Source organism: Sciurus carolinensis, chromosome 8, assembly GCF_902686445.1.
Source record: "Sciurus carolinensis chromosome 8, mSciCar1.2, whole genome shotgun sequence".
Taxonomy (NCBI): Eukaryota; Metazoa; Chordata; class Mammalia; order Rodentia; family Sciuridae; genus Sciurus; species Sciurus carolinensis.
The window spans coordinates 19,386,794-19,404,641 of record NC_062220.1 but is presented as its reverse complement, the minus strand read 5'-3'; the positions used below and the strand labels follow the sequence as shown (position 1 = coordinate 19,404,641).

Genomic DNA, 17,848 nt, shown 5'->3' with positions numbered 1-17,848 from the left:
TGTTTCATAAGTGAGTATCACATAAGAGAGGGCTGAAAAATGTCACTCTGAATTATCTACTATCTACCATAATTAAATGAGCAAATATCACAAGTCTCATCAATGTGTACTTTACCACACCAGGTGCCTTTAAACTTATGTAAATTAACTTCACTTATCCATAGCCATAAACTAAGACCTAGCTATTTGTCTAGATCATGAAATGTTGTTGGTCTCAAGGAAATACAGTCAAAGAATTTAGATGGATCTCTCTAAATTTGTCTATAAATCTTGCTAAAAACAGGAGAATGAATGCCTTACTGTCAAAGTATTCTAATATGATAACACTTGTGTCATGCCACACCTTAAAGGCCATGATGTGAAATAAATTATGTATCAGGGTATGGAATTATTCTATTCTACTTCAGAGAATCAAGAGAGGAACAAACTCTCTTTTGCACATCATCTCAAAAGACCAAATTAAATGAGAACACTACTAAGAAGAAAGACTTCCTTTGAAAACACTACATCTAAAAAATGTTACATAGGATCTTAGACCCCAAATTTCTGAAACCTTCAAGGGTAGCAGTACAAAACCAGAAGTATTCTGGTATTTTTCCTCAGAAATGAAAACAAGACAAACTAAAAGGGTAACTATCTCTCCTTGAACAATTTCTTTTCCTCAGAAAGTATGTCTGTGACATGTCACAAAACATTAATAATCAGAGCTCTCAAATATTCTCAAACTTTATTTATAGCGCAGTTTTGATGTGTGTATGTGTGAATCAGTCAAAATAAGTAAATGGTCCTACGAGTTAGAGTGGCTTATCCCTCATGCTCTCATTATCATTTTAAAAATTGTTTTAACCACTTTACTTTTATAACAAGATTTTTTTTACTATGGTGTTGGACTTTACAACATCATAATTTCAGAGTCCGGTTTTTTTTTTTTTTTTTTTCTTTTTGCACTATATACCATATGAAAGTTTGGTAATTATCCTATTAAGTAAAATGCTTCCAAACAATGACTTGGTATAATACTCCACCATCCTTATAAAGCTCAATATTACAAGGCATCCATCTAATTAAAAATATTTTAGATGATGATAAAGACTAACTTCTTTTTACAGAAATTTCCATGACTAATCAGTACCCTCTGTTATTCAACAGTTCCCTCCCTACCCACCCAACAAAGTAAAGGCATGAGTTATTCGAGAATTTTCAAAGGCTTTAAATGAACCTACCTGCTATAGGGATCCCTCCCAGACCTGTGTTGTGCTGTGGCTGGAGATTCAAGTCCAAGAAATTACTATTTGAGGTGGGGTTTGCTGTGTGGTTCAAGTGCATGATGCTATTGCGTGGAAAGGCCATCCAAGGATAACGGGCTGTCTGGCCTGGAAAACTGAAGGAATTATAAACTGCTCGGTGCTGCTGAAATTGAGGGAACCTTTGTGGCAAGACTGAAAAGGTACTATTAAGAGAGTTGGCATTTGTTGGTGCAGCAGGATGCAGGAATCCAGAGCCTGGACCTTTGGCGGTTGTAGTGTGTGAAGAGGAGTTCTGAAGAGATGTGGGTGAAAGGGAAGGTTGGTCTTGGACGGACAATTCCTTCTCAATCAGGTCTGCTAAGGCTTTTCGAGTAACATCAAAGGGATCAAACCCCAAGTCATCCTCTGGTGTTTAGAAGAACCAAAGCCAAATGCTGCTTGCCAGTCTGTAGAGGATGATACTGGGATTGTTTCTGTTGGGAAGAAAGATAGTGACAAATATAAAATATGTCATTCCCCTTCACAATTAATAAGCAATCACAACTAGTGAAAGTTAAACATGTCATATGGTAAGATAAAAGCAATACATGCAAAATGAGATGACTTCTTAGCTTGGTAAGAACATTAATTACAAAAGGCCTCATACTTTAGCAGTGATTATATTTGTAAATTACTAACCTGAAAAACTGAATGATACAGACTGATTTTGCTAATGAAAAGAAAAGTACTTGATATTCAAATTATACTCAACTATTCATAATCAAAACCAGCATAAATAATTTAATGAAACATATAAAATCTAACAGACTTTAATTAGAAGAACTTATTGGTTAAAATGTATTAACAAATACAAAGTATAAATAATTTTTAAAATGTCATACACTTCCAAGAAAAAATGCACTTTAATGAAAAAAATCGTAGGTTTTTTGTTTGCTTCATAGGTGCTGACCTGAATGCTAATTTATGCCATCAATAAAAGAATTTAAAGTAAATAAAAATGGAAAAGGCTAAAAATGTCAAAACAAATTTTACAATTAAATAACTATCACTCGTGGGGGGGAAACTCCTTAGGTTTCTATATAACAATTTATCATCTAATTTCATGCAGTTTAAATGTTTACACTTTTATAAAAGGAAAGTACACGTACAAGAGAAAAAGGCTAAAAATATATCCACTAATGGTTCAGTTAGTCTGTGAAGTCTAATTACTTATGCTGGGTACTTTAGTTATATACCTGATGTGAAGAGACTCTGTGGCTCTGGTGCTGTAGGCCAGTCACTAGATGTCTGTGGGGAGCTGGGAAAAGGAGGAAGCCCACTTGGGATAGGGTTGGGATGGCGAAAATTGTCTGAGAATAATGACTGTGACTCTGTTACTGCCCCTTCAAACGGGGACCGTGCACTGTGATTGGATGAACTGATGGGGATGACTGGATTGGATTTTGATAAACCAGGTGGTGGTGAAGGCGTATCACTGTTAGACATCTGAATAAAAAAGGAAAAGAAAAAAAATCAATACAAGTTTATACCTCAATAAACCACAGATAAAAAGAGTTGCAACTAAATGTATTAGAATCTAAAGGTATTAGAATAGTAATCTCAAACCAGGGAACCTGAAGACTTTTAATTAGAGCATAGAGTAACAGAAAATCAGTACCATCACTAACTTACAACTGTATTCTTTAAACAAAACAAACAAAAAAATCAATCCATATGAAAAGACTAAGCCAATCTCCTTTCCTTTTACAATCTTACTTCTCTCACTTTGTAAACAAAGAGTATTTCTCATTCTCTGGGATTTCATTAAAGTATTTTCTCAAGAGTAATAATTTTCTAGGGACCAAAGACAAATTATTAAAAATGTTCCAGATGGTAACAACAGAGTAACTGACTATAACAACTAGAACCTTCTGCAAAACTAGATGTTTCCCTGTATTTTGCTTTTAACAAAACTGAAGATCTAATCAAGTTGTTTGCAAACCAATCATTACAAATTATGATAAAACTTTATGTGTTTAGGTATCTAATTCAGAAGGAATTCAAAGATTTAAGTGATAATAATGTAATACTTCTCCTTCTGTCTACTTATGTACCAAACAAGATGCCTCAGCACTTATATCTTAGGAAAATGAAAAACTAGGACTGTTGCTAAAACTTGTCTCATTTTACCAACAGATAATATTCATGCAGGATACATGAAAACTAAATTTAAAATTGCCCAATTCACCTCCTTAAGAAATGAATTTCCAATATAAGTTCAGTATTTATGTTTAATAATTTTTTTATCAAAATTCACACATTTTGATCAACTCTATACTTTTTAATGAAAATTCAGATAAAAATGGACATTTAAAGACCTGTCACAGCAAAAATATTTTTATTTCAATTCAAAACTTATACATCTATTTTTATTTGCTTTTTAAACAACTATATCACATCAAGATAAAACTAATGGCAATAGAAATAGAAAAATTAGGTCAAGGAGGAAAAGGAATGATGTACAATTTCTGATAAAGAGGAGCTTGCATATTTTAAAAAAATGGATGGCAGAGTATCAAAATATATGATCAAAACATAATGAGGTGTCAAACATTAAATTTTTTAGTTATTAAGGAACAATATAACACTTTTACTTAAAAATACCAATACTAATATGCTTAAATTATAATCCTTTACAACAACCCCCAAAAGACATAAGGGGATACGTGAATTTTCAAATTCTTTTATGGAATTTGTGAGTGAGAAGTCTCAAAAAGCACTATTTTAGACCTCTCAGTTTTTCACCTATATTGTGGGAATTTGGCCATTTCTTACCAAAGAGATTAAAATTAAATTTATTTTCCTAGTGAAGGAGATATACAGAAATGTAGTAGAGAAAAATTGGCAGGGGGAAAAAAAGTTTCTTAAGCAATAAGATAACACAAATATGTGCTAATGGTTAGTCCTTCACTCAGTTTTAAAGGAATACAACTTTGAACGACTTATCTGGTTTATCATTTCAAAGCCAAAGGCCATATGGCTAAGAAAGGAGGAAGGATGTTAGGGGTAAGAACACTGGGTGAAAATTCTGACAGCAAAAGACAGGGAGAGAATAGTGAAGAATCAACTCTTAAAACAACTCAGAAGGCATGCTGGCCTGAGACCATCTAGGTAGAGTGAAAAAGACTAATAACAGGAGCAGTTTCTACATACAGTACAATTATGTATGGTCCTAATGACAGTTCTGAATAATCAAGAAAGGGTTAAATTATGCTGCATATATTCTATGCAGGAAAAGAAGGCTACATAACATATTCAATAAAACTGTCCATCAAAGGTGTTTGTTTAAGTTGTCAGTATTTAAAGTATTTTTCACTACTTAGAAAATTCACTTGCATAATACCTTGTTTTCAGGGTATGGCAGATAAACTGATTCTTTATCCAAATCTTACCTGCTGGGAATTATCACCATTCCCTATACTGAGAGAATCTGAAGGTTTATCAATGGGGCTGTAAAAAGAAAACAAATCAAATAAAATCAAGAGTAAAGTCATGCTGCCACAATAAAAACAAACTCCCCCAAAGTCAGAAAACCAGACATTTACCATCTTAATGAATGTTTACTGAGGCACTGTGATGTAAGATATTAGGTTAGATACTGAAGGCACAAAGAAGTACCCTACCCTCGAAGAACTAACATTCTAATCAGATTCTCCAAAATAATAGCTTGTAGGAGAAAGAAAAAAAGGTACTGCTTAAATCAGATACTACTCTAATTAACAGGTCAAGAGTCTAACTCAGGGGCTGGGGTTGTAGCTCAGTGGTAGAGCACTTGCCTAGTATATGTGAGGCACTGGTTTTGATCCTCAGCAGTATATAAAAATAAATAAATAAAAGTATTGTGTTACCTATAACAACAAGAAATCTATTCCATTACTTAGTTCTGTGCATGTGATAAACACATTTCTCATGGAAGTTTTTGAAATAGTACTGACCATTTTCTTGGTATATGACAGAAGGGCATAAAAGCCCTTGAAAGTTCTTAATAGGTTCTTAAGAGCCATAAATTTCATCCAATACTTCTAGATACTAATCCCATCTTACAGAAGGCATATGTGTACATGTATACACACACAAATGAGACAAATGAAACATACTTTTATTTAAAAGTATGTTTTTATTTAAAACAGACTATCTCAAAATATTGTTTTATTTTCATACAGAAAATGCAATATCAGGGTAAAGACAGAAATTACTAACTTTAAGCCCCATTTTAACTCATCTCATTAAAGGCTAGATAAAATCTTTATACACACTGCAACACTGACTTAGTGACATCACTTCTATAACTAACTTTATTTAACTTGGCACATGAACAAAAGTAAGTAATATTACCCAAACAGATATGTGGGGGAAAAATTAAGATAGCAAATTTCTCAAAATTATTTAATCCCTGGAAATATAAACAAAGTCACCTGGCAAAGAGATACCTTACTAGTACCATACTTAATTGTTCTAATCAACTGAGCAAGGGCTAGTACCCACTCTGAATTCCAGTGTATCTTCTGCAGAAACACTGCTAGATGCTCTTAATTCTAGCAAACAGACTATTTGCCAGAGCCAGCTATCATGAATAAAATCCTTAAAAAGACACCTTAGAAGAAGGAAAAGAAAGCAAACAGTAAAGGCTGCAACAGCACAGGTGTCAAGAGTGAAAAGGTCACAGAATTGGGAATTAGGTAATTAACTAACAACTAGGAGAGTGTGAATAACAATGGGAAATTTCAGAACACAGAAATGACCTAACAAGCAGGGTTTTGGAAAAGCTAATTTATGGTGGCATGAAGAACAGTCTGAAACATAACAGATGATCTAAGATAAAGTTCACTGTACTAATCATATGGGGCTAAGGGTTTCAAGTTGAGAGGAAGAGGTAATAACAAAAAGATCAAAGCAAGATATTATAAAGAAAGAATTCTTGGTCCATCCTCCCAGCTATAACCATTAAGGAGAATAATAGTTTTCATCTTAAGTTAGTCAGTCTTGCTAACATTCAGATCAATATAGGAAAATATTACATGAAGAATAATCTTAAGGATGTTCCTGGAGTACTACAAATTCAAATAATTTATATCAACTTGTCCACATTCCAAATGCATTTTATATGTATGAATTCATGACACCTTTATACTTTCTCAGGAAATTTATCAAAGATGCTTAAAAATTTCTAGATCAGTCACCAATTCAAAAACAGCTGCTGAAAAATTGGGATTATAGTAAGCTTATATTCCACTTAGTTTTATTATATTCTTCTCAATTTATTTAATAATTAACAGATTTAAGGAATAAATTTTAAAAGAAATATATAACTAGAAATTATTTTATGTGTGGATTGTAAAAAAAAATAATAGCTGCACCTAAAGTGCAGACAAGAAACCATGGGAAAGTCCCTATGAAACATGTATAATCCCAACAAAAAGAAAAAGGATATTTACAAATTCCTATAAATACGGGTTCCTTGGATCTCTAAAAATGTTATCATGTGCCTACTACTAACAGGTCAGAGTTCTTACAACTCTACTGGCATCAGAGGTAGAACTTACTTTCTCATCAAGTCCTGTTTACTCAAGCTGTGGTCATACTGACAAATTTGTTTTACTTTCATGCCAAGAAGGCAAATGTTTAAATAAAAAAAAAAAAAAAAAGGAAAAGGAAAACAAATTTTAATAAATACTGTGTTTACTAATGAAGAAGACCTATTCTATGGAGAGAACTGCCAGGTTCCAATCATTGGATGTAAAAGTTTAATTGTACCAAGATAAACAGCATGGGTTTTTAAATTTTAAAACATGTAAACAAAAACAGACTTTCTTAGATCAGTCTCTTTTGCTGCACCAAAAGAAAAAAAAAAAAAAAGCTTACATTTTGAAGCAAACTTTGGTTGTTCAGTCCATTTTCCAAGGAAAGATTTTTGTTTAACAACTATTTCAGGGACTAAGGATGTGGCTTAGTGGTAGAGCACTTGTATAGCACGCATGAGGTCCTGGTTTCAACCTCCAGCAGAAACAAATACAAACAATCCCCAACCCCAAACCATTTGTGCACAGAAAGCAATGGAGTAGAGTTGCATAAGGAGGGGAAATTTTTTGAAAAGTTAAGGATATCAGTTTGGTTTTCAAGAGCAAAGAAAAGTAGATGATGTAAATTGAACTAAGTCAAAAAATGAGAAGCAAAATCAGAGGTTCACAACCATCTTTGAAAAGACTTAAGAGTTGTAAGACAATGTATTCCTATAGTTCACTCAAATACAACAGTTATAATGCTGAGAAAAAAATCAAAGCAATGAAGTCCCATAAATAAGTTGATTGAAAAGCACTGGATTCAAGTGGCACTGAGAAATACCAATAACACCATCTCTCACAAGATTATCGAGATTATTTCCAAAAGGCAATTTGTGTGTAAATCTTTGTAGATAAAACTCTGTAAACAAATATTTTCATATTAACTATCTCACTAAGTTCTAGTCCTAAATAGTTCTGAAACCTATGGGGAGGTCACAGATTTCTCAGAAATAAATATTTTTAAATTAATGCAAACAGCTGAAATCAAATGCAAGGGAGCGCTTCAAAAAAAATATATAAGCCTATGTAGATATGTTTATTTTTATTTATTTATTTATTGAAAGTATAAAGCATATATCCAGTCTTCATCTCTGGAGATTGATTCAATTAGTCTAAATTGAAACACCTGGCATCTGATGAGTCCTGCAATAGAGGAAGCGAAGAGGAACGCAGTGAAAAGGCATCATGTCTCCTCAAAGTCTCTCAAATTATTAGATTTCACAGCTAGAAGGAATCATTAAAATCAAATTTAAATATTTTGTTTTACAGGTAAAGAAACCAAAATTCAAAACCATCTGCAATTAGGCAGTGACATAGCTGGGTCTCAGCTGGGACCTTGAAATCCTCAGCCAAGTTTTGCTCTTTGTCTTTTTTGCAGTACTAGATATGGAACTCAGGGACACTGAGTACTTTTTATTTTTTATTTTGAAGCATGGTCTTGCTAAATTGCTAAGGCTGGGCTCTCACTTGCAATCCGCCTGCCTCAGTCTCTTGAGCTGATGGGATTACAAACACATGCCACCTTGCTTGGCCAAGTTTTGCTCTCTTCTAACTTGCCCCAAATGCAGTGCTTGAATTCCACTTCCTTAGTGGTGCTGCCAACAAGTGACTGAAAATAGTCTCCTGCCTGCTTTTTAAAGAGAAAAAATTACATAGTAGAAAGATTAAAGAAAAAATCACTTTTGGAGATTAGAGATGGAAAAGAAAAAAAAGTTGAGAATGTCTAGTTTCTTTTTTATCAAATTTGTAGTAATGGTGATTGTATTTAGTCTTTAGTCTTTAGTTAGATTTAGTCTTTAGTTAATTTTTAAAATAAGGTAAAATTTACATAAAGACGGGCATCAATATAATGTACATTTCCAAATGTTACCACATATACCAGTATGTATTCACTTTGCTTCTAAATTCCCATACTCATTTAGGGGAACTCATTTTAATTTGTTATCTTCATGAAATCTTAAATAATTTTTCAGATATACTTAAATGCTTATTTGCTACCACAAAGGTTATATTCATGTTAACAATAAGGAAAAACTTGCCTTTACAGAATACATTTTATTTGATAGGCTAAAGAAACATTTAGAGTACCATTTTGCAAATATGAACACCTCTCAAGTGGTACAATTAGCTATTTACAAGGGGAAAAAATGCCTCAATAAACCTGGAAGGTTGTAGTTAAGCAAGTATTATTTTAATTAGAATGTTCTCATAACCCCAAAACTTGCTTAACTCAAAATAAATGGGTGACAATTAGCAGATATAGAATTAATTATTCTTAATATTAAAGTTGGAAGATGAATATCTATCATCTAAGCATGTGGCAAGTAACCATTAATTTATTCTAATTTTGTATTTCAGTAATGATAAAAAGATACTAAACATTCAAGTTGAGTTTAAACACAATAACTCGTTTGATGTACCTTTTCTGTTCCAGGAAACAAAGGTGCAAGGAACCCTATCTGTAACCACCCCTCTCCAGCCGCACTCAACCCCAAATTCCACAGAACAGTAGTTCTAACTTTTTTTGAATCTGTTTTTCTTAGGTGGATTAAGATTCCAAGATCACTTCATAGTTTCCAACTATACGTGCACATGTGTAGTAACTATGTATAAATTCAAACACAGCACAAGAAGAAAATTTCCTAAGAGAAATAAGGGGAAATTTCTGAGATATAAGTAAAAAACAAAAACTTGGTAAATCACAAACCTTGATTTTTAACTCACCCATTTAGTTTACTAGTGAACAGTTCCTTAGTTTTATCCAAATTAAAAGTGGGGAACTGCAAATCATTTATCCATAACAAAATAGAGAATGCCTTTTTGGAGATTCGTTTTACCAAATGTAGGTTACCTCTTGTGACACCAGTCTACACTTTTAAGAACCACTACTTTACACCACTCCTGAATTCACCTCTAACCCATCTATAGGCAGCGCAGGGTCTCTACGCCAAGAACTGATTTATGTGCATAGAACCCTCTCCCAAGAAATACATGAACACATGCAAAATTTTACAAAAATTTCATAGTTCACAGATAACGTGAGGCCTATCCATGATCTCACAAGCTCTGCCTGAAACTGTTTCATACAAGTCCACAGACCACAGCTTTTCTAAATCTCAGGGGCTTTATTAAATAATACCAGGGAATTCAGAGAAAAGGAACCATGCAGAGATCATTCCCATTCTCCTGAATTAATATGGTATTTTGAATATACTTTCAGTCTTTCAGAGATCATTCTTAATTTTCAATAAGGATATAGCTATATTTTTTCAAAAGACGTACCTGTCCTTTCAATGTAATAAAAAAGTGATAAATTCCTATAAAGTCTTCCTTTCAATATTTCGCTACCTAATCCACTACTGCCACCAATCTGTGGTTGAGGAAAGATTCTGATTAAATACTATCAATTCCTTGGAAGTTATAGTTAGTTCACCCATAGTATTTGCCCTGAGGTAAGAAGCCTCAAGAAGCAGAGATCTTCACAAACTACAGTTACAGCATAGGTTCATTTAACTGAATTAATTTGATAGAAATTAAGGATTTTTCTCGACAGTTTCTCTTAAGAATTTGAGCTCTTAAGCTATGACAGAACAGTGAAATCAGCTTAGGCTTTAAAAAGTAACAGACTTGGTTGGAATCTGGTGGTTACAACTTATTTGTGTAGGATATTGATAAATTATTTAAATTCTCTGACAGTTATCTATAATAACAACATACCTACCACACGACTACTGAGAAGATTAAAACACCAAGTTTTTGTCCAAACTTAATATCTCCATTTCCTCAATGGTGGCTTGTTTGTGCTACAATATCAAGTCACAACCACTCTATTGAGTGATCTGTATACTCAATGAGTCTTGTAACTAGATTTGCTCACTGACCTGGGCACAACAGCCTATTTAGCTACTATTTGCTACTATTCATTTTGCAGTACCTCAGTATAAAGGTATTTTAAAGTCCCAAGCTTTGAAATAAAATATCCAGTTGTCACACATCACTACTACATGGATTCCTCATGGCTCACACTCAGCACATAATCATCGTTCTTTTTTTTTTTTTTCAGGTACTGGGGATTGAACCCGGGGGTGCTTAACCACTGAGCCACATCCCCGGCCCTTTTTTATTTTGAGACAGAGTCTCACTAAGTTGCGGAGGGCCTCACTAACTTGCTGAGGCTGGCTTTGAATTTGCAATCCTCCTGCATTAGACTCCTGAGCTGCTGGGATTATAGGCGTACACCACCGCGCCCAGGTAGTCATAATTTCAAAGTAGTTCAGTCATACAGAAAAACAGTGTATCCTATGTGCCAAAACTCAAACTGATATTCTCTCATAATAATGCAAGGAGGAATAAATGACAAATTCCTTTTAAAAATTGTTTTGCTCATTAAGTGAGATAAGAGTAAGATATTACAGAGAAGTTCATAAACTAATGTATGTATTTCAGGAGTCCATGTCAGGGTGCAGTGAGGATTAGTAGCTATGGTACAAATCCTTGTGAGATTTGTACTCTGGCTTAATTTAAATTACATTTGAGGTTTAGTGTCTCAATCTATGAAGTTCCAGGATTTGTTTTCCTGAAATTATTGGAAAACTGCTACTTGCTATCTAGGAATATTGAGAAATGAGAAAATGGAATTCTTTGAGTTTCTTTATTCCCAAAAAGTTTAATTCTCAACTTACCTTGAAGAAGACGAGGAAGAGGGAGAAGGAGGGAGAAGGAGGAAGGAGGAGGGAGGAGGAGGAGGAGGGAAGAGAAGAAGAAGAAGGAGGAGGAGGAGGAGGAGGAGGAGGAGAAGGGGAGGAAGAGGAAGGGGAAGAAGGGGAAGGGGAAAAAGAAGAAGGGGAAAAAGAAGAAGGGGAAAGGGAAGGGGAAGAAGAAGAAGAGAAGAAGGGGAAGGGGAAGAGGAAGAGGAGGAGGAGGAGGAGGAGGAGGAGGAGAAGGAAGGAGGAGGAGGAGGAGGAGGAGGATGAGGAGGAGGAAGGAAGAAAGAAGAAAGAAGAAAGAAGAAAGAAGAAAGAAGAAGAAAATAATCCTATCTCCTGGGTAGGACAGAGTTACAATATGTATCACTCTAACTTGAGAAGTCTTCTCTGTGAGAAGAAGAAACTGTATCTATGAATTCATCCCTACCACCTACTGGTTTTCTACCCTTACCCTGGATGGCAATAAGATGCAAGAGAGACCAAAGCAGACCCTCAATATGACTGAATGTCGTAGCCAAAGGCTTACTCTTTCAGGGGTTGTCATGGCAAGAAGGAAAGCTATCAGAACTTGCCATCAAATGTGACTTGGTAATTTTAGATAAGTACACTGAAAACAAACCCAAACAAACAAAATCCTTCCTGCTGGGCACGTAATCCCAGTTACTTGAGAGGAATAGGTAGAATGGCAGCTTAATGAGACCTTGCTGCAATAAAAATGTTCAAAAGGGGCTGTGGATGTAGCTCAATAGTACACCGAGTTTGATTCCCAGTACAAAAACAAAAAACAAAAAACAATAGAAAGAAAATTTCCTATAAACTTATGTGCAAAGCAAAAATACCTATGTCAAAACTTACTCTGGTTCCAGCTGTCCTGGTTTGGGGAAGTTATTAAATGAGTGTGTTTTAAATTTCCCCCTTTTCAGGCTAAGCATATGTAGCTTGGTGGTCCAGCCCTTGCCTAGCATGGGTGAGGCACTGGACTGAATTCCCAGTAACTGCCCACCCTGCAAATTTCCTTTGTCTCCCCATCTCCGGCAACTCTGGCTCTTGGGACATTCTTCTCTTGTTACCAAAATAGTTATGAATGTACGCTGCATATTACCTGACTATACCTTATACTGAAGACAAAGTCAATAAAATATTAATCTACTATTAATAATTCATCACAAAAATATGTACAAGCTTGTTATAAATGCCAAAATGATCTTTTGATCATTCCAATATTCATTTCCAACCTAATGGAAAAAAAAATCTCAATAAATTAGGAATATTAAGGTACTTTCATATTCCAATTAAAAATTATTTTAAATGATCAAAATCACACATGAGCAAATAAAACACTAGAAATATCCTCTTAAAAGTAAAAAGTGAGACAAGAATGGCTCGTAGCTCCACAGGCTAACCCTGTTCTTTAATTTTTGCTTAAGAATCTTCCAACAGGAAGAAGTTGTACAAGATCCAAAATGATAAATCAGGAAAAGAGATTAAAAAAAAAAATCTTTCCTGAGAAGCAAAAAAAACCAAAAAAACAAAAGATGATGATGATGATGATGATGATGATGATGATGATCATTGTGGTAGTGGGGATTAAACCCAGGGGTGCTTTATCAGTGAGTTACATCCCCAGTCCTTTTTATTTTTAGATAGGATCTCCATAAATTGCTAAGGGTCTCACCAAACTGCTAAGGCTGGCCTTGAACTTGTGATCCTCCTGCCTCAGCCTCCTGAGTTACTGGGGTTACAGGTGTGCATCTCAGTTCTCAGCTAGGAGATTTGAGATATGCCATGATACTGGTTGGAAGTAATCAATGTTGTAGAAAATAAATTCTCCTCAAATTATAAATTTAATTCATTCTGAAACAAATCAACTAAGAAAAGTCACATCTCTGTAATTCACATAAAAACATACACAAATAAAACATGGGAAACAAATTGACAATTATAAAAAGTTTACTCTATTAATCAAATACAAATTAAAATTAATTTTAATACAGATAATACAAATTAATCTTTTTTGTTTTATTTTTGTTTATCATACTGGCAAATATGTTGGAGAAAAAAACCAAATTCAAGGAAATAGGTGTACCCTTAGATTCTTTGGTCAGCAGTTCTACTTTTAAGAACAATCAAAATGCTAACTAAAACATTTACATGAAAAGATGTTCAGTACAGTTTTATAAAGAATATCAAAGTGAAAATAACATAACATAGAAACACAGGAGGTTGACTTAATACATATGAAATATTTGTATCAAATGGAATATCATGCAGCCAGGAAAAATCATGTTTTCATGACATGGGAAAATACTTATAATAATGTGCACTGAGTTTTCAGATGTGACAAATCGAAGTTATTTTGTGTGTAATGGTATATATACATTCATAGGAAGGAAAAAGACCACAAGGAAATACGCACTATAAGGAAAATACAAAAATCATTTTCAGTGAGAACCTTTGAGTACTGGGACAACATACAATATTTATTTTTTTCTGTATACTTCCATAAATTTTTCACATTTCCTTCAATAAAAATATTACTTTTTTATTCAGAAAACAGCAAATGTTATATCAAAGAGATAATCTAAATTTTAAAGTTGTACTCTGAAGTCTCTAAGGGCTATAAACCAGAACATGACTTTACCTAGAATAACAACATTTTCAATGAGAACGATGATGCATATAAATATTGAATGCATCTGAAATAAATGTTTGCTACAATAAACTCATTCTTATACCAAGACCTATAAAAGTGGCAACCAATGACATAAGAAAGAATACATGCTTCTTCATGAACACACAGGATTGGAAAAGGGCAGGCACAAAGGATCAAAGAAAAGGGTTGAAGTTTGTTAACCCAGAAAGATTTCTGTTTGGACTTAGCTTTTATTCCTAGCTTTTATATAAGCAAATCTCAAGTAGTTTATTATACAGCAACTTTGTTTTGCTTGAAAGCTGATATAAATATAAATACACACACATGCATGTGTTTAAGAAATAAGTATTTAAATAGTATTTAATATTTAAATAATCTCCACTATCAAATGGAATAAACAGGGACTTCAAAAATTTAAACATAAGAAGAATATCTTTTTGAAGAAATACATGCAGTTATTATTGGCTACATCTGAAAAATGGTTCTTTTGGCCTGGCACAGTGATACACATATGTAATTCTAGCTACTTGGGAGTCAATCCTGCTACTTGCCTCTTAAGGCAAGAGGATGTCAAGTTCAAGGCCCACCTGGGTAACTTAATAAGACCCCGTCTAAAAATATTTTAAAACAGCTGGGGATAGAACTCAGTGGTTAAGTGCCCTTGGGTTCAGTCCCCAGTACCAGCAGGGAAAAATGGCTCTTAACCTTTTTTAATACTAACTACACTCTGGGCTATAATATTTAACACCCAAACATTAAAATTAAATTAAAAACTATCACTTAAATTTAAATTTGGTATAAAAAATAGAATAAAGATCCTAACACATTAAGCTTAAGAACATCCAGGAACAGAATAAAAATCCCCAAAATTATTATTTAACAATATGATTTTTCTGACAAGTAAAAAACAAATACAATCCAAGATATGAAGATCAGCATAGCAGAATGAGACTCAGTACTAAAGACTACATAAATTTGTTTAAACACTGACACAATATCATCTACCCCAAACCTTGCTGGGGGTGTGGGATAGGAGACAATTTGTCTCCCCAATGAGTCTCCTCACTCCGAAGATATAAGACTTCAGTGATTCCTGGGACTAAATATCCATGAATATGTGTGTTTCCAACATATAATGCTGCCCAAAACTTCCATGTTCCCTTTTATAATATTTTTCTCCCTCATTGCATCAGGGAGAAATCTCAATTAGGGGACAAGAGTCTTATCATACCCAATACCCCTTAATTTCCTCTGGAATAAAGGTGTTCCCTGGGCTGAGGGGAGTCTGTAAATCATTGTAAATGATGAAGACATCAAGAGGCTTATCTGAAATGCTACCAGGGAGCAGTAAGCAAAAAATATTCAAACCCAGAAATTGTGACTCAACATTTCCCATATAGCTAACAATTGTGCATAAATGACAGACGTTGACAAGGATTTTGCTTTAAAAAGATGCAAAATGAAAAGAGAAGATTGGCAGATATGAGGTTAAGATGTCTATGTTAATATCAGTACTTACGTATCGTACCTCTGCAGTGGTGTCACTTTGTTCTTATTTTTATCAACTGAACCCGTAGATAATTGAAGAAAATTGGGATTTAATTTATATAATTCTTGAAGTAGTTTCTGTTCATATTCTTGGTGTTTACCCGCCTAATGAAAGAAGAAATTAAAACTGCAGTGGGATTCACAAAATGTCTGGTATCGAATATGGAGTTACCATCTGAATTATTAAAGATATCTTAAAACATACAAAGCTTTTTCATGGATTCAGAGAAACCATAAGGATGATGTTACTTTTAGACCAATGAAAGTTTTTATAATTAAAATTACATGATATATATAGCATTTCATTAACCCCTTTTTTGTACAGAAAAGTGTATTGTGAAGAGAACAATTTTACTAGCTCAGGAAACTTAGAAGGTCCATTTCAAACCTACTTCTAAATCTTTCATATAATTAAGTCTTCTAACAGGTCAATATTGATTTTACTTAAGATTACCCCAAATTTATCAATCAACCTCCCATTTTATATAGAGATTAACAATGTAAATAATACATATACAGGTTTTTTTTTTTAATATTCTTCATTATCTTGGTACTAAGTAAAATTTTCATTAATTTGTTTTTACTCTCTTTCCTCCATCAAGGGTAAACTAAAAATCAAGGCAATTTTAAACTCTAGAACAAGAGTTAGCAATTTACAGTCAGTCACTTGTTTTGTAAATAAAATTTTAGTGGGACACAGTCAAGTGGAATGTTAAACAGACGGTGGAGTAGTTATGACAGAGACCACGTAGCCCGGAAATCCTAAATATTTATGGAAAAGGTTTGCTGATACCTCTCCAAGAAAATGCAGTATTTACTATAGTTATGGAGCTACACATCAGAAGGCAATGTCACAAATGTTATGGGAAAAATCAGGCCAAGACTGTGGAAGTTACACAAAAATAAATGATATTGAAACTACTTTGGGTATCCTTTTACATGTATATCATGACTGAAAGTTTATTTTGACTTACCTGTAGGAATTATCAATTATTTTTAAATTATGATTTAAATAGATGTTATGGCAAAACCAAAATGGAACAGATCAAAACAAAAGCAAAACATTGAGGGCAAATTTGAGTACAACTGTATCATGTACACTGCACAATGCATCGTTCCCTGTTCTGAGGTCACTTGCCTGTTTCAAGTACATTTATAAATATATTCTAAATTTTGAGTTATGTAGTAACTATGAAGATTTTTTTCTGATTTTTGTCATGATATAAATTTTGAAATTCCCTTTCTACAATGGAAAGTGTTTTACAACAAAAACAACAAAAAAACCCTTTCAAGGCAATTTTTAAATTCAGGTAAAGAAGAGCAGGATGAATTCAGGACAACACTATGAAGTCAATTTTAAGTTAAGAAAAAATACATTTGGATGTGGATTTTACATCTTTAAAACACAAAAAGGCTTCTATTCTTTCTGCAACAAATACTTCAAGAGATACTACGGCTTTCATTAGCCACAAAGTGTTCAACCTGATACTCAAATGACTTTATGGGGGCAGTTCATAAAGACAGCTTAAATCCCATTACAAATACATTCCAAACAACTGTCCATATACTTTACTTTATTGTTCAATAATACTTTAAATGAGATCATCTGGGGTTTGGAAATTCTTTGATAGACAGAAATTTTCATTATAACAGTATATGTAAGTATATGCTCTGCACTAGTTAAAATTCAGTTTGAAAAGGTTCTATCTAGATTTTATTCTAAAGTTTTATCCAAAAAACAAACCAAAACATTTATCAAATAAGTAAGTAGTAAGTCCCTTTTCCATTCCTATAAAATATCAGATGGACCTTACTTTCATACTGTTTTTGAATCATAAAGATCATACTGTCAAGCAACTCCAATGTATTTATTATAATGGGATTTAATCTGTATTAACTCCAAGTCAAAAAAGGTAATACTTCATCTAATTTAACAATCTGCTCTTAAAGGAGCCCCTACCAGACTTTCTCTAGTTTGACCTGGAGAATGAAAGGTAGCAATGAATGCCCCCCACCTTCTAAATGAGAAGTATTCCTGCAAAAGTCCACAGCAACAATCTGAAGTCCTCATCTATAATAGGGAAGTGCAGCATT

At 33.6% G+C, this 17,848-nt stretch overlaps 1 protein-coding gene across 1 annotated transcript in view; it reads right to left on the bottom strand.

The window, feature by feature from the left end:
- Positions 1–17,848, bottom strand: part of Cnot4 (CCR4-NOT transcription complex subunit 4) — a 119,317-nt gene that overhangs the window by 29,811 nt on the left and 71,658 nt on the right. Inside the window, 5 exon segments of the mRNA XM_047560201.1 lie at positions 1,224–1,658; positions 1,661–1,720; positions 2,483–2,732; positions 4,679–4,736; positions 15,726–15,859. Coding sequence (XP_047416157.1) covers positions 1,224–1,658; positions 1,661–1,720; positions 2,483–2,732; positions 4,679–4,736; positions 15,726–15,859 — 937 coding nt within the window.